Source organism: Triticum urartu, chromosome 3 (genome assembly GCF_003073215.2).
Source record: "Triticum urartu cultivar G1812 chromosome 3, Tu2.1, whole genome shotgun sequence".
Taxonomy (NCBI): Eukaryota; Viridiplantae; Streptophyta; class Magnoliopsida; order Poales; family Poaceae; genus Triticum; species Triticum urartu.
Window position 1 is genome coordinate 180466170 of NC_053024.1, and position 26919 is coordinate 180493088.

A 26919-nucleotide genomic window follows, 5' to 3' on the forward strand; every position below is an offset into this window, starting at 1 on the left:
GTTCCGCCTGCAGGAGAGCCTCGATGGCAGCGGCATGCGCGTGCTCCGCGTCGAGTTGAGCCTCTGCCTCCCGGTCCTCCTTTAGTATCGCCATGTTGAACCACTGGTCCGCCTGCACCATGGGGGACTTGGACGCCGGCACGAAGTCGACGTCCATCGTCTCATACCCATCGAAGGCCTTATGCGCCGCGACCTCCGCCATGAACATTGGATCGGCTTCCTCCTCCTCGTAGCTTGGCTCCAGAGAACTCGAGGATTGGCCCGCTGCAAAGCGATCTTGGGAACGGAGGTCTGTGGCGCCGACCGCCGCCGCGATTTTTGTGCGGCGCTCCGGTGTCAGCATCTTGTAGTAAGTGATCTTGCGGCGCATCATGGCTTTCCGGCGAACTAGGGGATGCTTGATGCGGGCTAGGGGATCGAAAGATGGGGGAATGGGCTGGAGGTTTGGTGTGGTTTTAGGGCAGTGGCTGGCGTAGGCCGAGCAGCGAAGGTTCTGGTGTGAATAGTGGTTCCGGTGACGACCGGTAAATCGGTTTTGACTATACATTGCTCTTGTCGTGTTTGCGTTGCAGCCCGGAATGCTGGACCCTCCACATCGCTCACCGAATGGAACGTGCTTCATCTTGCGTTTTCGCTCGCTTGTGGGACCGCAGTTGAGAGCAAACCGACGCCCCTCCCCCTCCCCCGCCCGCGTCATTTATTATACCACCACTCCCTCCGTTTTATGCGGAGTAAATAAAAACAGAGGGAGTATACTACGGATGAGGATCCTCTGACGTGGCTGAACCCATTGAGTAACTGACATGTGGGGCCTAGCAAGCATGGGGTCTGCCAGTAAGCGACCGAAAGGGAGGATAAGGCAGGGATACCTGCGTCAGAGGATCCACTTCCACTATACTACTTTGACCAAATGTTAGAGTAATAATATATGACATGCAACTTACACAAATGTTAGAGTAATAATATATGACATGCAACTTACACAAAGCATATAGGGTCTAATGCATTTTTTGAGGCTAACTTTGACCAAATGTTAGAGTAATAATATATGACATGCAACTTACACAAAGCATACAATCAAATTCGTATGTGAAAGGAGTTTCCAATGATATAATTTTCACATTATACATCTCATGTACTATTAATCTTGTCAATAGTCAAATTGGAAACCATCTCGAGTACAAATCTAGGAGTATGTACGAATCTAACAATATTGATTGGGCATTGTTGAATGTTGATACCTTTTTGAACAAAGTAGAGATACTTTGACTACACATAAAACTTATATGTAAACTAGAAAGGATAGGAGGGAGTATATTGTACGTTCAAAAACGAAACGAACATTGAATACCCTTTATATATGATTTGCGGATGCTATGATCACCGGTTCAAAATTTTGAATCCGCCTTAGGTATCATGTGCCCCCACTCGTTCCCTCTCGATTTCATCTCGGGGTCCGGAGATCTATTGAAAGAGGACTAGGGTGGGTACATGCGAATGATACTCGACGAAATGTTCAAATGAGGCATGCGGGAGGATGGACTCGACTGGAGGGCGACATGATCGATGGAGAAGAGGGTTGGAGAGGAATGAGAAATAAGAAAATGCCACATGATTATACTTGAATGGCTCAAATAAACAATAAGTTGTCTCGCTTGGCCTACATAGTGAAAGGCCTAATGCGCAACGCGGAGCACTGACGCTCGAATATGGCCGAGAAAACAGGGAAACCGACATGTGGGGCAGACTAGTCCAATGGAGGAGCTGGCCCACGACCTCCTCGCCACCGACAACCGTTCATGTGGGTCGTTGGGGCCAACAATGGGGCGCAGCTCCAGCACTGCCTCTGGAAACGACGACCGCGGTGAGCGACACGCTCATATCGTAGCTAGACACGGTCAGTTTCAGTGTGCCGAGGGTGGCGTTAGTGCTGTGGCACGATGAACGGTATGTTTGGTTTGTGCCCAAGGTTGCCCCATCAAAGCATTGGGTAGCCAAAATTTTGGTTGAGGTATTGGTTGCCCATGATTTGGCCGACATTGGCAAGAAAAATGAACTAGAGCTGGCTAGAGTTCATTGGCATGCCAAAGAAATGGCAACCATCCAAACAAAGACCAATCTTTGGGTCATGACCAAAATTTTGGTTGAGGTATTGGTTGCCCATGATTTGGCCAACATTGGCAAAAAAAATGAACTAGAGTTGGCTAGAGTTCATTGGCATGCCAAAAAATGGCAACCATCCAAACAAAGACCAATCTTTGGGTCATGACCAAAATTTTGGTAAGGTGCACTTTGGCCACAATCCAAACACACCCCAACACCCGGCTCGTCGAGGATGCACGGGGCACCGCGACGCGTCCGCGGAGTGGTGTAGCGCAGCCAACTTCATCCTCTAGACCTGAGACCATGCCGGGTCATCTTGCTTTTTCAATGACATGCAGGGATCGCATGTGAGCAAAGGGCATCTCCAACGTTGCCACGACCGCACCTGACTACCCTGGCACACCAAAACCCTCGTCCCTCGCGCCGTCGCGCGGTGCGTTCCCAGCCGGCGCCAGCCGCCCGCATTCATGTCGTCCGTTCGTATGTTGTCGTTAAGAGGCTCGGTGCCCGAGGAACCAACTCCGGCAACTTAATGACGCACCCGGACGCTTGGCCTCACCGGAATGCACTACTTAAAGAGGCAAAGCCCAGCTAACCTGCACACCATAGCGCATCGTCCTCCTACCTGGCACCACATCTGCCATGACCGCAAGTGCGAACGCTCAGCGGGAGAGCTTGTCTTCGAGGATGAAGCTTGAGGTCGCCGCCCTCGCTCAAGTCGCCTCTCGCAACGCAATAGTGGCGTAGCCGGACGCGGACGCGACTGCACAAGCGGTGGCCACGCTGGCGGCCGACGACGGGAGCACCGTCAGCCATGCGTCCTACTTGCCGCCGTCCAACGTCCGGCACCGCCGAGGTCGGGGGCTCCTCCGAGGATGAGTAGGGCATGGGAGGCGGCAGGGCATGGTGTGCCAACTGGCCGGTCTGTATCCCGGTGTTCTACTCTTCCTCGCCGGAGACCGCACCTTCACTTCACGGGTCTTGAACCCCCCCCCCCCCCCCCCCCCCCCCGTACATAGAGATCGCAAATGGAGGATGTCGGTCGCCGCCGTAGAATAGGTTTGGTGTCGGGTTTCTTTTATTTTTCTGTCCTATAAAAGTTTGAAATGTAATGAAAATCTGCCGTGTTTGCATTAATCTCGGCCGGTGTATATGAACTTTCACAATAATATACATATTGTAGGATTACTAGCAAGATGCCCGTGCGTTGCACGGAAGATCAAGATCTTGTGGGAGAAAAGGATGAACAAGGGAAAGCCTTATCCGCAAATGTGGAGAGGAGTGCGGGTAAATTGTCATAGTTTCCTTCCTATCCGTTATATATAGATCGGATGGCATATATTGCACGATGACAGGCACACCATCATCCCCAACTCTACTTTTATTGAACCGAGACAAATCTAACATGCGAAGTAAAATAAACACATAGGGTCTATACATACACAAATTATCTTAGGCACTCCAATAGTACGTCCACTAAACATTCACGCATTTCACATCTTTCTACATCTACAGGAACCTACGAAAGGGTTAACGTAAATTGCCTCTCTCTCTCTCTCCTCCCCTGATTTTCATGGTGGTGGGCCCCTCCCTCCCCCCAATCTACAATCAACAGCTCACACGTTTCACATTACGTTAATTACGTAACTGGGATTACATAGGTGTAGCATTACTCATCCTAAAAAACACAACCAAGCCAACCTCCCAGCATATCGTGCGGGAAAAGACCCGGCCGCGCCGTTTTAGTCGGGATTACCGGATTACTAGTAGTAGTATCGATGGATCGCGCGAAGTAACAAAAAAAATTTTGAGGGGGCGAAGCACCTAGTTTAAAAGGAAAAAAGGTGTTACACTCACAGCACTCCTATCGCGGTCGCATTGCACCCCACACACGTCCGGTCCTGCACACGGCTCACACAAACGGAACGCGCTTCGGCTTGCCTCTTCACTGACACGTGGGACTGCACTTGGAGAAACCGACCATGCCAACTCCCCCGCCCACCGCGCGAAAATCCTCCCCCCCCCCCTCCACACCCAAAAATTCCCCCCAAATCCGATTCAACCGCCCTTCGGCCAACTAGCCAATAATATTCCCCAAACCCCCATCCCCCCTGTCCCCCTCCACTCCATTCGCTCTGACAAAGCCGCCCTCCCTGCCGTGCCGATACGTCGGCGCCGCGGTTCGGCGATCCTCTTGCTCCCACAGTATGCTCTCGTAGACTGTCGTCCTCTAGCCGTGCCGCCACCTCTGGCTACGTTCTTGTGGAGGCGCACGGCAGTCAGCGCCGCCACCGCTGGAGACGTTCATGTGGAGACGCACGGTGGTCAGCTTCTCCCACGGTACGCGCATTCTAGACTGAGGCCCCGTTCATGTCGGTGTAGCGCTGAATGTTAGCTGATAGACGTTGTTAATCTCACTGTTTGCCGAAGTAGTTTACTATCAATATGCTTTGCTTAAGAAGCTTCCTTGCCATGTTCTGCACTCAATCTGCTTAGCTGAGATCGCATGCCAAGGCCGATTAGTTGCTAAAATATCCTGCCATATATTTATTGTGGCGTAGATTGCCATGGTCTAGTAGCCAATCTGTTAGGTGAAATAGCTCTACACCATTTTATACTCGATCTTTGTTGCTACGATGGCCTTCGATAGTTCGATGGCTGTGTGCTCGGCCTCATTGACTACTGAAACAGCCTGCCATAATTTGGCACTCAAATCTGTTTGCTGAATTAGCTTTACATATATTTCGTTACTTAGATCTGCTCGTCCAAATATCTTGCCATAGCTTTAGACATCAACCTAGGTATTTTTTTTCTAGACTTCATAAAAAAGCATATATGTTTTTCCTGTAATATCTAGTAGAAGAACTAATTTGTATGTCTAATAGATGGACAGGACTTTGATAACTTCTGCTCGAAAATTCTCCACTGCATATGTCGAGGGGGTTGAAAACTTCATGAACTTTATCAGAGCTGAGTACAGTGGTCCGAAATCAGATGTGCTCTGCCCGTGTAGCAGTTGTATGAATTCAGTTACAAGACCCCAGTCAACTGTGCAAAATCATCTACACTTGTATGGGATGTCGGTCACATATACTAGGTGGGTTCATCATGGTGAAGCTATGAACGTTAATGTTATTGACTACGTGGAAGCAGCAGATCGCCATCTTGATCTGCCTGATGCTCAGGTGGAAGAGGAGGAGGAGGTGGTGGTGGCGGAGCCAGTGAGTTTGACCAACATTGAAACAATGCTACAAAATGCTCGTGCATTCTATGAACTTTCACCTGCAGAAGAAAAATGGTGGGCCCGCATGTTGGAACAATGCAACGTTGTTGTCACCCCAGGAAATAAGCTGTCAGTATTCTCAGCTATGGTCGCCTTTCTTCAAGTGAAGACATCTGAGCGGATGACCAACAAATAATTCGATGCGATGTTGGCTGCTTTCCGCAAATATTTCCTAGATGCGTCTGAGCTGCCACACACCTACAGTAAAATGAAAAATTTCCTTCGTGCAGTTGGAATTGGATATGATATGATCCATGTTTGTAAGAATAATTGTGTTCTGTTCCGGAAGGATTATGCCAACTTAAGTGAATGCCCGAAATGCAAATCATCAAGATGGAAAGATGGCGATGCTGTGAAGAGGATTCCTCATAATGTTCTGAGACATTTTCCAATTACACCAAGATTGCAGAGGTTGTTTCATGATGCTGAAACAAGAGAGGATGTACTGTGGCATTCTAGGAACCAGGAGTATAGAGATCAGAATGTAATGAGCCATCCATATCATGGTAGTGAGTGGAAAAGCTTTAATGATAAACACAAAGAGTTTGTTGCTGACCCGAGAAACATTAGACTTGGCTTAGCTTCATATGGATTTAACCCATTTGGCCACCAGAGCGCCACATATAGCATGTGGCCAGTGCTTGTTATCCCTTACAACATGCCTCCAAATGTCTGCACCAAAGAATCAAACTACATGATGGCCTTGCTCATCCCAGGTCCAAAAAGTCCTGGAAAGGATTTTGATTTGTTCATGGAGCCTCTTGTGGAGGAACTTCAACAACTATGGAATGGTGTTCTCACTCAAGACCTATATAGCAGCCCACCAGCTGATTTCTTTCTGCGTGCTGTTATAATTTGGTGCATCCATGATTATCCGGCTTTGGGCACTGTGTCAGGGCGAATGACACATGGTTACAATGCATGTGTTTGCTATGACGGGAATCCGCTATCATACGCAATACTTAGCAAGCTCTGTAACATTGGACACCGCCGTTTCCTTGCCAAGGACAAGCCGCATCCTAGAAAATACCAAAGACATGTGTTCAATGCAAAGCATGAAAACCGTGATGCGCCAAATAGGCTCACCGCCGATGAGTTGCAAGTGGAATTAGAGAAGGTCAGGCATATTACACCAGGAAACCATCCTGGTAATGGTAGCGGGAAAAGGAAGTATGGCAGGGTAGAAGAGAGATTATTGTTTACCCGCAGGTCCACTTTGTGGGACTTGGAGTATTGGAAAGATTTGGATCTGCGGCATAATCTTGATGTGATGCACATCAAGAAAAATATATGTCACAGCATTATCGGCACACTTCTTAATATTGAAGGCAAGACGAAAGATACCTTAAAATCTAGGATTGATTTGACACACCTGGGTATCAGAAAGGATTTGCAGGTGCAAGATGAAGGTAAACCACGGGATATGGCACCAGCTGTGTATGTATTGGACAAGGTAAAAAAAGAATTCTGTGAGGTCCTGTCACGTGTGAGATTCCCACATGGATTTGCTTCCAACCCTGAAAGGAGAGCCAGTGCAGATGGAAACAAGGTACAAGAGTTGAAAACTCATGACTGCCACGTCCTACTTCAAAGGGTTTTACCTGTTATCCTTAGAGGATTGGTCCGCCTTGACTTATACAAAGCAGTTGTAGAGTTGGGACAATTCTTCAGGGAAGTCTGAAGTAGGAATATCAGGATAGATGCTTTGGAGCGTCTTAGAGACAAGATACCAACTATCCTATGCGACCTTGAGAAGATATATCCTCTAGCTTTCTTTGATGTGGTGGTGCATTTGGCTGTTCATCTACCTGATGAGGCACTACTTAGAGGTCCAGTACAGTATGGCTGGATGTACCCTATTGAAAGGCGGCTAGGCACTTTCAAGGGCTATGTTAGGAACAAAGCTAGACCCGAGGGTTCCATTGTAGAGGCCTACATTGCTACAGAAGCGTTGACATTCTGCTCAAAATACATTGAAACAGCTGATCAGCTTAGCAAAGAGGTGGGTGAAGACAATCCCGGGCTCAATGTTTTCGATTATTTTGTTCGAGTTATAGGGAAGAGTCAACAAGAGGACAAACCTAAAGATTTGGACAAAATGGTTTGGTATGTGTTGAATAACTGTCTTGAGATACTACCTTATATCAAGTAAGTGCAGTACTACAGCTTATATATCGTAATCTACTAAACTTGCAGCACATTCTTATATATTTAGATGTTTGACGCGATCACTATGTTGTGCAGCATCTACAAAGAGGAGTTACTGCCGCAAAATCCAAGAAACATTGACAAACTGGTTATGGCAGGATTTGCAAAATGGTTCAAGAACCATGTAAGCTTTTGAAGTGCACTATCAGTTTTTTTTAATATATTGAGTACATAAGATGATCGTCTTGTCTATTTTCTAACCATAGGTTAAGAAGATGCGGGAGGACGGGCAGGCAGTTGATGATGCCCTTTACTCACTAGCAATGGGTCCTGATACTCGGGTAAAACATTATGAATCTTGCGTTGTTGGAGATGTGCGCTACAACACCCTTGCACGAGACGAAGGCAGGAAGACACAAAACAGTGCCATCATGAGCATGGATACGTATGACAAAGAGACAACCGAAATGTATGCTAACATAATAGACATTGTTTAGTTGCAGTATATCTCTAGTTTCGAGGAACATCGGTGTGTGGTTCTGTTCTGCTATCGTTGGTATAACCTGTTTTCCAGGATCGCAAAACCCAGAGCTGATGATTATTTCAAATCCATCAATGTCAAGGCGGCGTACCAGACCAATGAGCCTTTTATTTTGGCAAATCAAGCAACATAGATATTTTTCTTGGAAGACACATTTGCACGTAGCGATGACTGGAGAGTATTGCAAAGGTTTGAGCAGAGGAATTCGTTTAATGAAGTTGCACAACAAGATGATGCTTACACTGCTCCTGATGTACAAGATAACACAGATGTTCCTAATATCTTCGAGAACCATCACGTCAATGACGCCGGCGAAAAGATTTCTTGTCGTGCTGTGGACATACAAGAGTTGATCAAGAAGAAGCCAACGTTTGAGGACGTTGAGGACGAAGAAGAAGATGACACCATGGGGAATTACGGTTCAGACTGATACACATGGCAAAGATGTTGACGCTGCTGTTGCGGATGATGATTACATTGCTTTTGTCGTATTTTCCTGTCAGAAAATGCTTTTTTATCTACTATGTGAAATTGTGTTTGCTATGACAACTGAAACCTGATGAACATGTTGTTTAGTATTTTGATGTGAGAACATCACTTGTTATGTATGCTGATTTGTGTTTGGTGATTGTATGACAACTAAAACATGATGACATTGTTGTTTAGTTGTACTCATATTTGGCTGTGAAACTTGAATTTGGTGACATAGTTTGCTGTTGGACTGCAATTTGCTCGACGTCTTCGAATGAGAACAAAGCTGACCCGATAGGGCCTCTGCTATTTATTTATTTATATGAGAAAAAGGGGATACCCCCTGATTTCCGTTAATAGAAATCATTAGATGTTCACAACACTACGCCTAGCCTGCTACACAGGTTCATTCATTACTAGTTTCAGCAAAGTGCTCATGTCGTAGCCACTGAATACAACATACACTGCAAATAAAGAGACAATCATCCTACAGAGCACATCGATTTTGCCCATTATCTTCACAAGCTCTTTCATCTCCTCATTGCTGTCAAGGCCGTTCAGCAGCTGTTGCTTGTCCATGATCAGAGGAACTGCATCTTTAACCTTCTGCTCTGCATCTTCCTCTTCTGTTGTTCCTTTAGTTACTTGTCCAACACCCCAACCTGCTGGTATTGGGATTCCTCGGCTAACCAAATAATCAGCGTAGTTGCATTCCCCCACATCAGCAACTTCCCAGAAATACAAATCACACGAATCTTCCCTTTTCTGCATGAATCAAATTGGAAGATCATCAACCAAACTATTAAAAAATCAGCAACTGAAAGCAGCAGAACAACACTTAAACATATTATTACCCCATGATTCGGGCATTTGTAGAAGACTTGGCCAGGGTTGCGGATTGTGGTTGAGACACGACGGATGACTCTGCGTGATTTGCAGCAGTGGCACCACACCAACGGCAGCGGGTTGCGATGAGCAATCGGCTGCAGTGCACGTGCTGGTGGGGGTGTGATGAGACCCACATGCGATGGTACGGGTGGCGACTTGGCGCATATCTGGTTGTTACCTGCTGAAGAGCAGGTGGACAAGCAGCCAACGGACATGGTTGCTGCGGCCAGAGCTTCTGATGCTAGGCAGAGTAAGTAGAGAAGAGGAGAAACGAACGTTGGATATGTCAGTTTCATTACTTGCAGAGTAGCATAGCACCATATATAGTCATAGTCTAGGTTTGGATTCGAACCAGCTACAGGAGCACGTCTTTCTTTTTTATAAAACTCGGCAATGTCTCTTTACTGGTACACTAGCTTGTTCTGTACGCCTTCCCAAGTCTTTGATTTTCTTTCTATATATAAAAAAGTATGCTACTTGGTGTCCGCTTAGTCAACAAACGATTGTGCCAACCTTGACCGTTGGATTGACATTCAACGTCTGTCGCGTTTCTTCAGTCTCTTCTTCCTCGAGCCGCCAAAGCCAAACCAGCGCCGGCGGGACCGCCTGCTCCCGCCTCCCACGGCTGGTTGTGATCTAACCCCGCTCCTGTTTGTTCCCGTCCAAGGCCTCACCATCGTCCTCCGTCTTGGTTTGCTCCTCGCGGCGCCGCCCTCCGGTGTTGTCAACATGGTCAACAACCGAGAGGAATAAGGAGATGACTGTACATGGTGAGGATGACAGTAGGGACCCAGCAGCGCGCGCAGTAATTTTGTTTTTTCGGGACGGAGAAGGGTATCAATTGGGTTGTGCGGGGCCCGTGGCCCGTCTAGCCCAGGCTTTTATTTCATATGTTTAGCACATGACCAACCCAGTTTGTTTTTTTCCTTTCTGAAAATGGCTAGCCAGCTATTTTGTTTTTTGCAGAATAACCAATGTAGGCCTACATGCTTTTCTACGCCCTGCAGGGCCGGAAACCTTTCAAGACGAGGAGGGATGCATTTTACCCAGAAAATGGGCTATAAGTAATAAGAAATGGGCTATAAGTAATAATAAATGGGTTGTAAAATGAAAAAATACAGCAAACATGCAATTAGTTCCAAAATACTGTTTTCTTTCGGATTTTGATATTTTAAATTTCATTGTTTTTGTGCGGGTAAAATTTCATTGAATTTAAATTAAGGTATATTTAGATTTAAAATTAATTTGAATCTGCCTAGAAATTTCGGGTTGTATGCTGTTTGGGACAGATTTGGAGGCTGACTTGTGGGTCTACTAGGTTGGCGTGTACTTTGTCTTTGTCAACTTAGTCTACAAACGATTCTAGCAGCAGTGACCGTTGGATGTTAATCCAACGGCCGTGCTGCTTCTTCAATATTTGATCTTCTTGCTCCAGCCGCCCAAACCAGCTCCGGTGGGACTGCCTGCTCCCACCTTCCGTGGCCGGCTGTGCTGCTGCACGGGCCGCACCGCCCCACCCTACTTCATTGCTGGTCATGCTTCCTCTACTCACCCACACCTCCTGTTATTTTCCGGCGACGGCAGCCGAACCAGTAAACCCTCGTACTCCCCACCGTGTGGGCAACCATTGCCGAGTCTTCCCCGGCTCCGTGTCGTTCCCTTCCTAGGCCTCATCGTCGTCCACCGCCATGGTGCTCTCGGCGCAGCTTGGTCAACGTGGTCAACGAACGACATCCATCGGCAGTGGATTGTACACGCAAAATAATGATTCCTCCACCTGGCAGCTGGGACCCACCGGAAGGGCCTCTGTATTTCGCGAAAAAAATGTTCCCCATGCTGACATGTCGGACCCACTAGCTATATCTTCGCACGCAAGGAAGTGCCTCCTTATTACGCACAAAAAATGAATACACCCTGCTAGCTGGGACCCACCATTGTGGGAGGCTGACTTGTGGGCCTACTAAGTTGACGGGGACAGAGGGCTTTGTCAACTTAGTCAATATGAACGATTCTAGCTCAAGTGAACGTACGATGTCCATCCAACGGCCATAGTGCTTCTTCAACCTCTGGTCTTCTTGCTCCAGCCTCCCAAAGCAGTGTCGGTTGTGCCGCATGCTCCTGCCTCCCGTGGCCGGCTGTGCTGTCGTGGAGGCCTCACCGCCCCCTACTATGCCCACTGCTGGCCAGGCCCTGCGGCGACGGCAGCCTCACAACGCAGCCGAACCAGTGAACCCTCGTACTCCTCTCCGCGCGGGCTTCCACTGCCGCGTCTTCCCCGGCTCCGTGTCGTCCCCTTCCTAGGCCTCGCCGTCGTCCACTGCCGTGGTGCTCTCCGCGCGGCATGGTCAACGTGGTCAAGAAACGACTTCCATCGGAATAGTACTGTACGTGGAGAGGCTGACAGCTGGGTCCACGGCCATAGCCCAGCTTTTTTGTGATTTGCCAAGTAAGTCGCTTTGTCATGTCTGTTGGGCTGCAAATCTTTCAAGACGAGGAGAGCTTTCATTCGGCTGGCCGAGAAAATGGCCCATCAGTAATGAGAAATGGGCTGTATATTTTTAAAACACATCAAACCGGTAATTAGTGTCAAATATCCTTTTTTCATTTCGAGATTTTAAATTACATTAATTTTTATGCGTGGAGAATTTGTTGGATTTTATATTGATATACATTTATTTTTAAAATCAGTTTGAATGTGAGTCGAAATTTCAGGATTAAAAACACTTCGGACCGCACCGAAATATGCAAAATTTCGTATAATTTTTTAACCGTGGCCACAATATGGGCTGTAATGCTAACAAAAATAATATGGGCTCCAAAAAACCTTAAGAATTAGCAAATGGGCTGTAAATTATTAGAAATAATGGCAGACGGGTTGTATGCTGTTTTCCACAGATTTGAGGCTTTCCTAAAAAAAGGTTGACGCACAAGCAGTGACTGTTGGATGTCCATCAAACGGCCGTCGTGCTTCTTCAATCTCTACTCTTCCTGCTCCAGCCGCTCAAACAAGTGCCGGCGGGACTGCCTGCTCCCTCCTCCCCGCGGCCGGCTGTGCTGTCGCGCAGGCCTCACCGCCCCACCGTACTCCCATCGCTGGCCTAGCCATCCCTCTACTCACCCACACCTGGTGTTATTCTCCGGTGGCGGCAGACGAATCAGTAAACCCTCGTACAATCGTACTCCCCTTCGCGTGGGAAACAACTGCCGAGTCTTCCCTGCCTCTGTGTCGTTCCCTTCCTAGGCCTCACCGTCGTCCACCACCCTGGTGCTCTCGGCGCGGCCTGGTTAACGTGGTCAACGACCGACATGCATCTGAAGTGGACTGTATGTGGAGAGGCCAACAGCTGGGTCCACGGCCGCACGCAAGGAAATGCCTCCTTATTACGCGCAAAATAATGATTCCTCCACCTGACATTAGGGACCCACCGAAAGGGCCTCTGTATTTCACAAAAAAAAGTTACCACCGGTGACAGCTCGGACCCACCAGCTATATCTTCGCACGCAAGGAAGTGCCTCCTTATTACGCACAAAAAAAATGAATACTCCCCCTGTTAGCTGGGACCCAGTATAGTGGCAGGCTGACTTGCGGGCCTACTAAGTTGACAGGGATGGAAGGCTTTGTCAACTTAGTCAATATGCACGATTCTAGCTCCAGTGACCGTACGATGTCCATCCAACGGCCGTAGTGCTTCTTCAACCTCTGGTCTTCTTGCTCCAGCTGCCCAAACCAGCGCCGGTCGTGCCTCGTGCTCTTGCCTCCCGTGGCCGACTGCGATGCGGCGGAGGCCTCACCGCCCCCTACTACTCCCACTGCTGGCCAGGCCATCCCTCTACTCACCCACACCCTCTGTTATTCTGCGGCGACGGAAGCCTCACACCGCAGCGAACCAGTGAACCCTCGTACTCCTCTACATGTGGGCATTCACTACCGCGTCTTCCTCGGCTCCGCGTCGTCCCCTTCCTAGGCCTCGCCGTCGTCCACCGTCCTAGTGCTCTCGGCGCGGCGTGGTCAACATGGTCAAGGAACGGCTTCCATCGGACGTGGACTGTACGTGGAGAGGCTGTCAGCTGGGTCCACGGCCGCAGCAACGAAGTGTCTCCTTATTACATGCAAAATAATTATTCCTCCACCTGACAGCGGGGACTCACCGGACGGGCCACCGTATTTCGTGAAAAAAATGTTTCCCCCTGACTGCTGGGACCCACCAGCTACACCTTCGCACGCAAGGAAGTGCGTCCAGGCAAAAAACCGATTCGCCCCCCTGACTGCTGGGACCCACCAGCTACATCTTCGCACGCAAGGAAGTGCCTGACAGTCGGGACCCACCTGGTCGAAGCATACGTAGCATTGTCATTCTGGTCACGAACGTGTACGTACATATATACTGGTGGATGTCGAGGCGCGCACGTGTCGTAGTAGAGGCGCGTACATGTCGTAGTAGAGGCGCGCACGTAGCATGTACACGTACGTACTGCAGCCAGGGTGCAAGAAAAAAATACGGCCATGTATGTGTACATACGGGAGGGGTCTCGAACGCCTACTCGCGCATATGTACGGCCAGGGCTCGTGTACATGGCTGGGTCGGAACGGAGAAACAACGTCGTCATCGTGTTCATGGGGAGGCAACGGAATGCGTCGTGTTCATGGGGAGGCAACGGAATGCGTCGTGTTCATCAGGAGGCAACGGAACGCGTGGGAGCCAACCGACTGGGTCGGAACGGAATGTGTGGTCGTGTTCATCAGGAGGGCTTGGACGGAACAGGCAATGGAAACGAGGCATGGCGTACCGCACAACGGAGGAAACGGACCTCCTACGTTTGGAACGGGGTCCTGTTGATCGGGAGGGGTCTGGCGTACCGCAAAACGGAGGAAACGGACCTCCTACGGTCGAAACGGGGGTCCTATTGATCGGGAGGGGTGTCGCGTACCGCAAAACGGATGAAACGGACTTGTGTTGGAGCGCTACGGTCGAAACGGGTGTCCTGTTCATCGGGACGGGTGTGGCGTACCGCAAAACAGGACTCCACGGGATACTGTTCATCTCCACCGTCGACCTCCTCCAGCCTCCATGGGCTCCTGTTCATCCAGCCTCCACCGCGCGCTACTCCACCGGCTACTGTTCAACCACCCCTCCACCGTCTACTGTTCATCCAGCCCTCCACACCATAGGGTTCTGTTCAACCACCCCTCCACGGGCACCCCTCCACCGTCTACTGTTCATCCAGCCCTCCACTACACCACGGGGTCCTGTTCATCCAGAGGCAACGTCACCGCTCACTGTTCATCCAAACCCCCGCAACGCTCACTGTTCATCCTAGAGGCAGCATTGATCGGCTTCAGTTAGCAGCAGTAGCGAAGGAATCGCTCGATCGGGTTCAGTTAACAGCCATCGATCGATCGCTCGGGTTTAGTAACGCGTAGCCTGCAATGCAATCGCTCGGGTTCAGTTAGAGCCCAACGCCTCGCTCGGGTTCAGTTAGAGCCAACGCCTCGCACACACACGCGTACGTGTACGAGAGAAACGCGCATCGCTCGGCCCTCGACCTCCCACCGTAACCGGGAACTCTCCGAAATTTTCCTCGCCCTCACTTCTACCATGGTTTTTTTCCATCATGGACGGCCCAAAGAATGTCATGCAGCTGCGTCTCCGGCCCGCCCAGGACGAAAAGCCCATTTTCCATCATGATTTTGTGTCATAGAAGTAGGAGCCCACCACATCTATGATGATACCGGGTTTTGTCACAATTATCGTCATAGAAGTGTCATATGTATGACAGAAAACAAATTTCGTTCGGCCCAAAATGTCACGGATGTGTCTTTTTTTTGTAGTGTTACTTCCAAAACCAGATGCAGGTGGCGATGATGCATTCCAAGGGATGCGACCGAACTCAAGTGGGAGTTCGACGAGGATTCAGGACGTTACTATGTTTCCTTTCCAGGCGATCAGTAGTGGAGCCCAGTTGGGGCGATCGGGGATCCTATCGCATTTGGGGTTGTCTTTATTTTGGTTCCGTAGTCGGACCTTGATTGTATTCTGGATGATGTAATGCTATATTTATGTATTGTGTGAAGTGGCGATTGTAAGTCAACTCTTTATCTCTAACTTATTCAATACATGGGATGTGTAAAGATCACCCCTCTTGCGACATGACTACTAGGCGGTTATGCCTCTAAGTCGTGCTCTGACACGTGGGAGATATAGCCGCATCGTGGGTGTTACATAGGAATAGGAATAGGGGGGTCCAACTCCTACTAGGAGTAGGATTGCCCCCCTTGGGCGCGCCCTATAGGGCCGGCCGGCCTCCCCCTTGCTCCTTTATATACGGGGCAGGGGGCATCCTAGAACACACAAGTTGACAATTGTTTCAGCCCTGTGCGGTGCCCCCCTCCACAGAAACACACCTCGGTCATATTGGCATAGTGCTTAGGCGAAGCCCTACGTCGGTAACTTCATCATCACCGTCACCACGCCGTTGTGCTGATGAAACTCTCCCTTGGCCTCAGCTGGATCTAGAGTTCGAGGGACATCACCGAGCTGAACGTGTGTAGATCGCGGAGGTGTCGTGTGTTCGGTACTTGATCGGTTGGATCGCGAAGATGTTCGACTACATCAATCGCGTTACTTAACGCTTCCGCTTTCGGTCTACGAGGGTACATAGACACATTCTCCCCTCTCGTTGCTATGCATCTCCTAGATAGATCTTGCGTGATTGTAGGATTTTTTTTTGAAATACTCCGTTCCCCAACACTTTGTTTGAGGGAGCTTGGGTCCATGACATCACGGGAGAGCTCTCCTTCACAGCGCACATGCAACTCATACACTTCCAACAAGCCGTGGCGACGACCCAAAGGAATGTATCGGAGGATGATGTCTTCTACTGGCCCTGGAGTGCTACGGGATCATATAGTGCCAAATCCACTTACAAGATGCTCTGCGAGGGCATGACTCGGTTTGTTGCCGCTCAATGCATCTGGAGCAGTTGGGCGCCTCTCAAGTGTAAAATCTTCGTGTGGCTTGCCTCCCAGTACCGGCTATGGACTTCGGACCGACGTGCGAGACATGGACTCCAAGAGAGGCCTTCGGCACGCTATACCTGCTGCCAAGAGGAGGACACAACAGATCATATCCTCGCTAGATGCGTTTATGCGAGGCAAGTCTGGAATGGTTGCTTCCAGTCTCTACAAATCAACATCCAAACTCCAAGCCCCGAGGACACATTCATGGAGTGGTGGGACAAGGTTCGGAAGTCCTTCCAAGGAAAATTCAAGAGAGGTTTTGACTCGCTCGTTATCTTGATTGTGTGGCATCTATGAAAGCAAAGGAACGCAAGAGTGTTCAACCGGAATGATCAAGTGCGCTCGGACACTAACCTTGTCTAGCTCATCCACGAGGAGATCAAACTTTGGAAGAAGGCCGGTATAGGAGTTGAGGGTTTAGATAGATTTGTGAGAGGGTTGTCTTATGTTTCTTTGTTGGAGCCGGAGCTTCCGTGTAGGCATTCTCTTCATAGCTTCCCCCTTCTATAAAAATACGGTACATCATTGACGTACTCTCGAAAAAAATAAATCCTCCTATCCATCAGAATCGTGGTCTCGGATCCGGTCAAGGATAGTCATCCAGTCACCCCGACAGAAGGAGCGGTAATCGCGGCCATTTTGCTTAACAAATTTCCATGAGCGATGCTACAGTTAGGTGGTTTTTACAGGAGTTTACGGGTTGGGCTGAGGTGGGTTGTTTTGATTGAGTAATTAGGATGAAGTGGGGCTCACTCTGAAAGTATGTACATAAGTTTCGTAACAGATGGTTACTCAAAAAATTCTCAAAAAAAAAAGATGGTTACTCAAAAAAAAGTTTCGTAACAGATTTTACGTAGATGTAGGAAAGCTCGGGGGATTAGTGAGGAAGAAGGGCAGTCTCTTGATCCCATTAAAAGTCCCCCGTATGTCTAGCATTTTTGAATTTCCATAATTATGAGCTAGCGTAATCTCCTTGTGAGAAGTTGACCGACAAGGGAAAAGCTGAAACATCCATGTATCTCGTGTGTGCCACGCCCAAACATTATTCCACAGCAACAAGCCGCCAGACTCCCACCAGTTTCAGAACAACCACGTAACTCACACTAATACACTCCTCATGCGGGAGTGGTTATTTTTGCACCAAACTAATCAGGCACATCTGTTTTGCTTTGTGTGAGAAGTAACTAAACCATCGTCTCCCCGGCCGTGGTAGCGCCATGGACCGCGGGAGCCTTGTCGCCGTTCTGCTAGCAAGCATCCTGCACTCGGCCGTCGTCGCCGCCGAGGACCGGCACGTTTTCCTGAACTGGGAGGTGTCCTACTCCGTGCGATCCCCGCTGGGCGTCTCCAAGAGGGTGATCGCCATCAACGGCCGGCTCCCCGGGCCGCTGCTCAACCTCACCACCAACGACGTCGCCCACGTCAACGTCGTCAACACCCTAGACGAGCCTTTCCTCCTCACATGGTACGTGCACGTGCGTGCGCCTCAGTAGCTCTCATGGCTAGACGCGATCTTCTGCAGCTCAAGTATTTGTGTGCAGGAACGGTCTGCAGATGAGGAGAAACTCGTGGAACGACGGTGTGGCGGGCACGAACTGCGCGATCCAGCCCGGGGCGAACTGGACCTACGTGTTCCAGGCCAAGGACGAGATTGGCAGCTTCTTCTACCGGCCGTCCCTGGGGCTGCACGCCGCTGCCGGCGGCCATGGCCCCATCCGCGTCAACAACCGCCCGGTCATCGACGTCCCGTTCCCCCATCCCGACGGCGAGTTCGACGTCCTCATAGGGGACTGGTACAACATGGACGCAAAGGTTACACCAGGACGTGTACTCTCCATCCAAGTTAACTGTTCTCGTCTAGTTCAGTACATAATTCGATTGTAATCCGTGTGGTTTGGTCGGAGCAGGAAATGAAAGAGCGCCTGGACAGAGGCCGTGGACTGCCGCCGCCGGACGGCATCTTGGTCAACGGCTTGGGCCCTTACGAGGCGGAGGTGACGTTCAAGGCAGGGCGCACGTACCGGCTTCGCGTGTCGAACGTGGGCGCGAGGACGTCGCTCAACTTCCGGCTCCAGGGCCACAAGCTGCTGCTGGTGGAGGTGGAGGGCACCTACACCCTGCAGAAGCACTACGCCTCGCTGGATGTCCACCCCGGCCAATCCGTCTCGGTCCTCGTGGCGGCCGACCAGGCGCCCAAGGCGTATTACATGGTCGTCAGCTCGCTCTTCGTCCTCCCGGAGATCTTCGGCGTCGCCACCGTCCTCTACGCCGGCTCCGGCGAGCAGCCGCCTTCCGGCGACGCCCCGCTGGACGAGCGCTCCTCGCACAACAACTACAACCGTTCCATGGAGCAGGCCATGTCCATAAGGTATCTGTTCCAGGCCAGCCGTTCCAGGGAACCCCTAGTATATAATGCGTAAGAAATTAATAAAATTACCGGCCGGCCGGGCGCATATGTCACTCAGGATGAACTTGACCTCCGGCGCGGCACGGCCCAACCCGCAGGGCTCCTTCCACTACGGGGATATCAACGTCACCCGCACCCTGCTCCTCCGGAACGATGAGTCCGACATCGGCGGCCGGCGGAGGTGCACGGTGAACGGCGTGGCCTTCGCCAACGCGGGCACGCCACTGAAGCTGGCCGATTACTTCAGGATCGCCGGCGTCTTCAAGGTCGTCTCCGGCAGGCCGGAGACGAGGAACCCGTCCCTCGGCACCACGGTCATCGACGCCTCCTACCGGGACTACGTCCAGATCGTGTTCGAGAACAGGCTGCCGTCCATGCAGACCTGGCACCTCGACGGCCACAGCTTCTTCGTTGTCGGGTAAATCCAATCGGCTGCGCCGTGTGAGCTTCATCTTCACTTTTGTGCTAACCATAAACAAATTGATGTGGCTGTGAATTTGACAGGATGGCGTGGGGCAAATGGAGCCCGGACGCAAGGTCGACGTACAATCTGGTTGACGCCATGTACCGGTCTACCGTGCAGGTGTATCCCACGTCATGGACCGCTGTGCTGGTGTATTTGGATAACGAGGGCATGTGGAACCTGAGGTCTCAAGATGTGGAGAAGAGGTACCTAGGCCAAGAGCTGTACCTGCGAGTGAGGCAGGGCGACTCCGAAGTGCCTGATCCCAGAGACGAGCTGCCCATGCCTTCCAATGCTCTCTTGTGTGTTTTTTGATTCATAGGATAGGAATTTTATAGAAATAGGAAAATTATAGGAAGTGAGATGACATGCATGTCAATTTTTATAGAGAAAGAGATACCATTTGATGCATAGGATATGATTTTTTTCATTGAGTCTAGGCTAATATTTTTTTCCTCCAAAACATGAAGGATTGATTCCTATCCTACATAGGAATAGGATTCCATTCCTACAAACCAAAGGGCTTCAAAGAAATGTTTCCTTTGCAAATCCTATCTTATAGAATTCCTACAAAAATTCTACAAACCAAAGGAGGCCTTAAAAGTTGGTACAGCTACAAGCTAGGGCTAGGGCCAGGGCCAGCGTGACCCTCCAAGTGATTGTTTGGATGGCGAGGAGCATAAGTTGCAATCTCTTCTACTCTTTCCTAAAAAATATAACAGCGTTCAGATCATATTACGGAGTGACTACTTATTTTAAAAACTTTTCTGTTATCTAAAAAGAAACTTAGTTAATAGAAAATGGATCGGACTAGGACACATTAGGTGTGCCCTAGTTATTGCACATCTAAGCGATTCAATTAGGCATAAAAAGAAAAAGGAAAAAAAATACCCACACGAATCTTCGCGTAAAATCAGTGACACAAGACTTGGATATGCTTTAGCAGAACTGATTGAAAATCTCAGATCATCTTGCCTACTTGAAAAGAACTTGTTCACTGCCAATTTTATTTTTTATGACTAGCACATATGCCCGTGCGTTGCAACGGGGAAGAAAATTGATATGTATTTAAATTTACGGAACATTGGATGTGCAATCACAACATATCAACTCATTAAGTAGTTTTAACTGACACACTCAATTTCTCTAAGGGCACTCCCCATTATATTTGAACTTATAATAATATATATGTATTGACCCTAAGTCTAGGTTGTGAATGTGAAGTCGATGAACCTACAACACGGCAAAGTTAAACATCGTTGGATTGCAATTATATATGAAGTTATATCATACTCCCATAGTCTCATAATATACTGTCTATCTCATGTTCACCCACAATCTTGCGTACAAAGTATCCAGAGTATTGGGAGTTAATTTCTTCTTTTCAAGAAATGTGAGTTAAATCCTTCCTGCTCATCCGTAACAAAACAATTGTGTGTTAGTCTCTCCACGGATAATCAAGACCCACTCCTCACCCTCTATCGATTAATGGAGTGGTTTATTGATTTTCCATACAACTTGCAAACGTATATAAACTGATGAAATTTAGTGTAAAAAATGAGAAGTGATTATTTAATTTGATAAGTAAACAAACCCTCTCATCTGGATTTAAAGGGCTCGAGGGCCAAAACTGTAGGACCAAGAGTAATGCATCTAAATGTGGCCAATGACGGCGTGAAGAAGCAGTGTCCGCATACAATGCACAAATTGGAGGGGGGAAAAACCATCGCATGCATTGATTGGTGCTCTACGACGATCCGCTGGAGGGACTAAATCAACCATTTTTCTCGAACGACTCAAAAATAACAGACGTACTCATTGCACATGGCTTCATAATAATGGATGGAGGTAAGAGACAGAAGTACGAGCTAGCCCAATTTAGTCCAGGTTTCTTTTTCTTTTTACAACAAATGTTCGGAATCTTAAAAAATGTTTGCATTTTTCAAAATGTGTTTATTTCTAAAAAAAGAATCATGTTTTTAAATTTTGTCCAGGCATTCGAAAATAGTTCAGTATTCCAAAATTTGTTCACTCCTTTTAAAAAAATGTTTGAAAACTCAAATAAGTTTAATTCTTGTCCTGTAATTTTTAGAGAAACAAAATCGAAGAACTATAGTCGCTAGGGACGTTGTTAACTCACTGGAGGTATATGATTGGTCCCACTCAAGCACAACTTTTTGCTAGCTGTTTTTATATTTTGCCACTGCCGTTTTTTATATCTAATGCGTTGTGCTGCAAACATTGCACCAAAGTTAGCCTGTCGTGCTGGCTAGGAGTGCGGGTGTAGCAGTCCCTGGTAATATTTACCTAATAATAAAGTAAATTGGGTTTCTTTATTCTGCGGGATGACACAAGATGAGCGTGATTAGCGGGAACCTTGTCGGGGCGAGCCCAAGGCGATTGCCCAGGGGGAATGAATCCGTCAACCCGACAACTGATCCGCAAGAGATTGGAAGGAAAGATGTGAGAGTTGAGCGATCATGGAGTGCCCGTGCGGAGCCTGATCCACTGGGCTTGCGCGAGGATTGGATCCGGATGAGAGGTTCCGTGCGGCGTCTCGCTGCAAAAAGGAAGGAGACCATGCGACATCGGCAGGAAAGCGGGGAAAATCGCTTAGTTTCCTTGGATCAGGGATTCGATAGGATCCGGTGCAAAGTTCATCAAATGAAAACGGATCTGCAATGTAAGTTTATGGCAGGAGATCGTTTCGGGGAGGAAAAGGGTCTGGGGGTTCCTCATTCTGCAGATCCGCCGGATAAAGGAGGAGGTCAGTTGCTAAGTAATGATGATACGGGGAGGCATATGATGGAAGTTAATCACGGATTGGCGGATCCGGTTGATCAGATACCATCTAAGATTTGGAGACCACAGGTTCTTAAGGAGGGGACCGAGGGACTGCGAAGCTCACCAGACCCAATTTGTTCATCCACCATAAACAAACCAGAGCCCATGGCAGACAAACCACATCGTGAGGGCAAGGAACCAATGGAGCAGTCCGGCAAGCTGGAGGTGATTGGCAAGGGCAAGCTGGGATCCAAGCCACTGCTGCGCGGTGGATCCTCACGGGGGAGTGGTGACCCGTACCGCACCCCTGTGGGGCAGGGAGGAGCGGCGCCGCAAGGCTCCATGACGGCGGGCAGAGGCGCTGTCACGCCTGCTTTCCCTGTTGCCCTAGAGAAGAAGGTGCCAAAGGTGGTGCACCTGAACCTAACCAAGGAGAGGGCGGCCATGCGAACAAGATGGATAGCTGTCGGGCTCTTCTTCTCGGTGCAGCTGTTCAGCATTGGAGGACTGTTCAAGGAGCTCAAGAGCAAGTGGGGTCTGAGGGGGCGACTCATCCATTCGCCCCTGAAGAACAACCGCTTTCTCCTCGAGTTCGAGCACGAGGGCGACCTCAGGTTCATCCTCAGGAATGGTCCATGGACACACTGTGGAGACGCCTTCTTGGTGTCCGTAGTGGACGGGAGCGCCAGGCCAAGCGATGTGGAGATCGCGCACATGCCGATTTGGGTTCGTATCTATGATGCACCCCCGATCATGCTCTCTGAACCTGTGGCGCGTGAGATCGGCAGAAGGCTCGGTGAAGTGCTCGAGGTGCACACGGACAGAGAAGGTAATATATGGGGCGACTATCTCAGAATTCGCATTAACCATTATGTAGATGAGCCCCTCTGTAGCACCTTAGAGTCTCATGATTTTGCTGAAAATGAAGTTTTCTTCCTAGAGGTCAAATATGAGAGAGTCCCTCGTTTCTGTAGCTACTGTGGTTTCCTCGGTCATAGCCAGCGCGATTGTAAGCTACCCGTAGACCTCCAAAAGATGAGGTTCTCGGCGGAATAGCTATGTCAACCATGGCACTGTCAACGCCCGTTGCTATCTGCACTTCGACTCGGAGGTCGGATGTGGGATAAGAGCAGAATCGGAGAGGCACGCAGCAGGAAACAGCATGGACATCCCTGAGGATGTGCTGATGGACCCGGCGGTGCAGGCTGCGATTGCAGCGGTTAGTGCCATCAGGCTCGGACCTGGAAAAAGTACGACGGAGGAGACGCCAGATCCAAAACTTGGAATGGAGGAGGAGGGGTCCAATACCAACAAAACCCCTCCACATCCTACTCTGAACTCTGCCCCTGATGCGATCGACGAGGGGGCCACCACCAACATTTCCATGCCTCGCTCGACCGTTGATGCTCATGAAGCGAACGATGATCAGAATTCCAAAGAGTCTAGCATGGAAGCCCCTCCGGGCTTTGGCCCTATTCCTCACTATCGTTCGGAGCTGGCGACTGGCCCTACACCAACCCTGGCACCGCCGGCTCCCCAGGCCAACATTGAGGGCCTGATCACTGGGGGGCCTGAAGTTCAGTTGTAGAACGGAATGCAGGTTGGTGATGTGGAAAATGAGCACAAGCAGGAGGTACAGGCAGAGAACCAGACAGTCAAGAAGGATGCAGGCAAGCAGCAGGGTTGTGGCTCAGGGGAAAAGGTGAAAGCTAAAGGGGTCCACAAAACAAATGACAAGAACACTCTGCTGGTACTGAGGAAACCGGGTGTAAAACCAGCTGATGGATCATCCTCGGTTCTGGGAAAGCGTGGGGATCGTGGTATGGGCAACGACAAACACAAGGATAGTACAGGTACCAATGGAAAGAGAGAGGACATGAGAAAAAAGAAGAAGATAAGTGATTCAGAGGGAGAGGACAAAAGCATGGAAGGTTCAGGTGGAACGGAAGCGACCGGCCCAGGGGCTGCCGGCACACTGACGGGCGCTAATGGCGGTGCCCGTCAGGGCAAATGACGGTCCTAAGTTGGAACTGCCGGGGACTTGGGCAACCCCGGACAGTCCAAGAACTCGTATGCCTCGTGCATACGTACAAACCCAAGGTGGTGTTCCTCTCTGAAACGCGGCAAAGCACCTCGTACGTTAATAATCTGAAGTGGAGGCTTGGCCTCAAACACTGTATTGCGCAGCCGGGCATTGGGAAAAGTGCCGGCATTGTGCTTTTCTATGATGAAAATGTGGAAGTAATAAAGCTTGCCGTTGGACCGAGGTATATTGATGTGCTGATCCATTTGAGTTCAAATGGGATACAATGGCGTGGTACTTTTGTTTACGGCGAACCAAAGGCACATGAAAGACATAATATGTGGAATCTTTTGCGTAGAATCAAACCTAATTCTAGTGCTCCCTGGATGATGATAGGTGACTTCAATGAAACTATGTGGCAGTCTGAACACATTTCAGTAGCAAAGAGGTCAGAGAGGAACATGGAAAACTTTAGAAAGGTACTGTCAGAGTGCAACCTGATGGATCTAGGATATAAAGGACCTATCTGGACATACAACAACAAGCAAGACGGACGCAGCAATGTAAGAGCGAGGTTGGATAGAGGAGTTGCTACCCCTTCTTGGTCTGAACATTTTAAGTATGCAACGGTTGAGCACATCTGTTCCTCCCGCTCGGACCACCTGCCAATCCTCTTGAGACTGGGAGGACGGAAGGAATGGAGGCCGGTAGGAGAGAAGACACAACGTCCTTTCCGATACGAGCACATGTGGGAACGAGCTGCATCCCTAAAAGCGGCTATAGATGAGGGATGGAACCGCACAGCTACAGCAAACAACCTACAGGAAGTGTGCAACAAAATCAGTCGGATGCAACAAGATTTAAAAGGCTGGGCCAACAAAGACTTTGGGTCAGTAATAAAGAAGTCAGCTTCAATTCAGAAGAGATTAAGCTATTTATGGAATGACCAATGGTCGGAAGCTAACCAGAAAGAGATCAATAAACTCTCATCTAAACTAGATGAACTCTTGTTGAGAGAAGAAATCATGTGGAGGCAAAGGTCGAGGGCCACATACATAAGGGAAGGCGATCGAAATACTAAGTGGTTCCAGTGGAAAGCAACATGGCGGAAGAAAAAGAATGACATCTCAAAACTGAAGAATAGTGTAGGAGTGTGGATAGAAAACAGGGAGGATCTACATGATATGACGAGGAATTTCTTTCAGGAGCTATACAAGCAGGAGACTGATGTGGCCCCTGATGGTCTACTAGTGTAACACCCTCGATGCGACTATATCTCCCACGTGTCGAGGCACGACTTAGAGGCATAATCACATTGAAGGCATATGTCGCAAGTTAGCAAATCTTCACAACATCCTATGTAATATAAATAAATAAAGGGGAGATAACATAGTTGGCTTACACTCGCCACGTCAATCAAGTACATAAATAACATTACATCATCCAAACACTCATGGCCCGACTACGGCGCCAAAATAAAAGATAACCCAACATGCGACACGGTCCCGATTGATGAAGCTATGTGCCTAGGGTAGGGGCACGGACCTGTCCAAAGGAGTCCTACCCTAGGACATCCCTAGGAGAAGTCGCCTTTCAATCGACTTCAAGGTATCCCACTCGACGGATTCAAGACACTCGACCAGAAAGCTATCACTCGACCATGAAGCCAACCACTCGACTGCCAGAAGACCTAAAGTCGCTCCGTAGGCAAACGGTCGGCTATTGAGTAGTCTTTATGGTCATTGTAGCACTTCATTAGGAGCGTTACCAGTAACGCCCAACCATAAATGTACCTTAAACCCTGCATTACTGAGGGAAGGAGGGGGCCGGCGAACTCTATATAAGCCACCCCCCTCCTCAGTATGAAGGGTTCGCACCCCTGTTATTCACACGCCAGTAATCCAATCGACCGCCTCCGGGCACCGAGACGTAGGGCTGTTACTTCCTCCGCGAAGGGCCTGAACTCGTACATCTTGGTGTGTTTACAACTTCCCAATAGCTGAGAATCTAGCCTCTCCATACATACCCCCCTACATCACTGTCAGAGTTAGAACCACGACAGTTGGCGCCCACCGTGGGGCAGGAATCTTAGCGCCTAATTGGAGAAGTTGCGATTTTTTCGATCCCTTTGATCATGGTTTCGTGCGGAGTTTTGGTGGAGGGCCGCGAGATCCGTATCGGCGCACTCATGTTCATCGCCGACGACTCCGCCTGGCTCCAGGAGGCACCACTCGACATCGACACGCTTCCCGTCCGCGGCGCGACGCATTTCCGCGCATGCGTTCGTGGCGTCCTTCTGCGACAGCCGTCGACCCAGTATCGGTCGGCCCCCGTATCGTCCCCTCGCTCGGTCTCCCACCGGCGTAAGCGCTTCGGTCGGTCGAGACTTCAGAGGTGGGTGAGCCATGTCGTGGCTCGCCAGTCGGCCACCCCGCAAGTCGCAGCGATCGAGCCCAACGAATCCTTCTGCGGCCTGTTCGGCCTGTCAACTGGCTCCGCGGAGACCGCATCCGAGTGTGACAGCAGCGACCCAGTGGCCGAGGTTCTGGCGGTCGATGGGATGCATAGTCCTCCTGGTTTCCCTCGTGCTGGTGGAGGCGCGGGTGGGGGCGACCCGTCGCATCCCCATGATGAGTATCTCCCCGAACCTCTCACATCATCGCAGCGAGAGGAGCTTCGCCGTCGGAACATGGACGCGCTCCACACTCCTATTATCGGAGGAACCCCCGAGGCCCGGGCCTTGGAGGACGCGCGCTTGGCTAACCTGGCCGAGCGCACTCGACTGGAGAA

General features: G+C 49.6%; 1 protein-coding gene across 1 annotated transcript; it reads left to right on the forward strand.

The window, feature by feature from the left end:
• Positions 1-17669: 17669 nt before the first annotated feature.
• Positions 17670-19637, forward strand: LOC125546763 (monocopper oxidase-like protein SKS1). Its single transcript, XM_048710903.1, has 5 exons — positions 17670-17917; positions 17994-18264; positions 18360-18820; positions 18918-19277; positions 19364-19637. Exons 1-5 carry the CDS (start codon positions 17670-17672, stop codon positions 19635-19637), a joined length of 1614 nt encoding a protein of 537 aa, XP_048566860.1.
• Positions 19638-26919: the final 7282 nt, after the last annotated feature.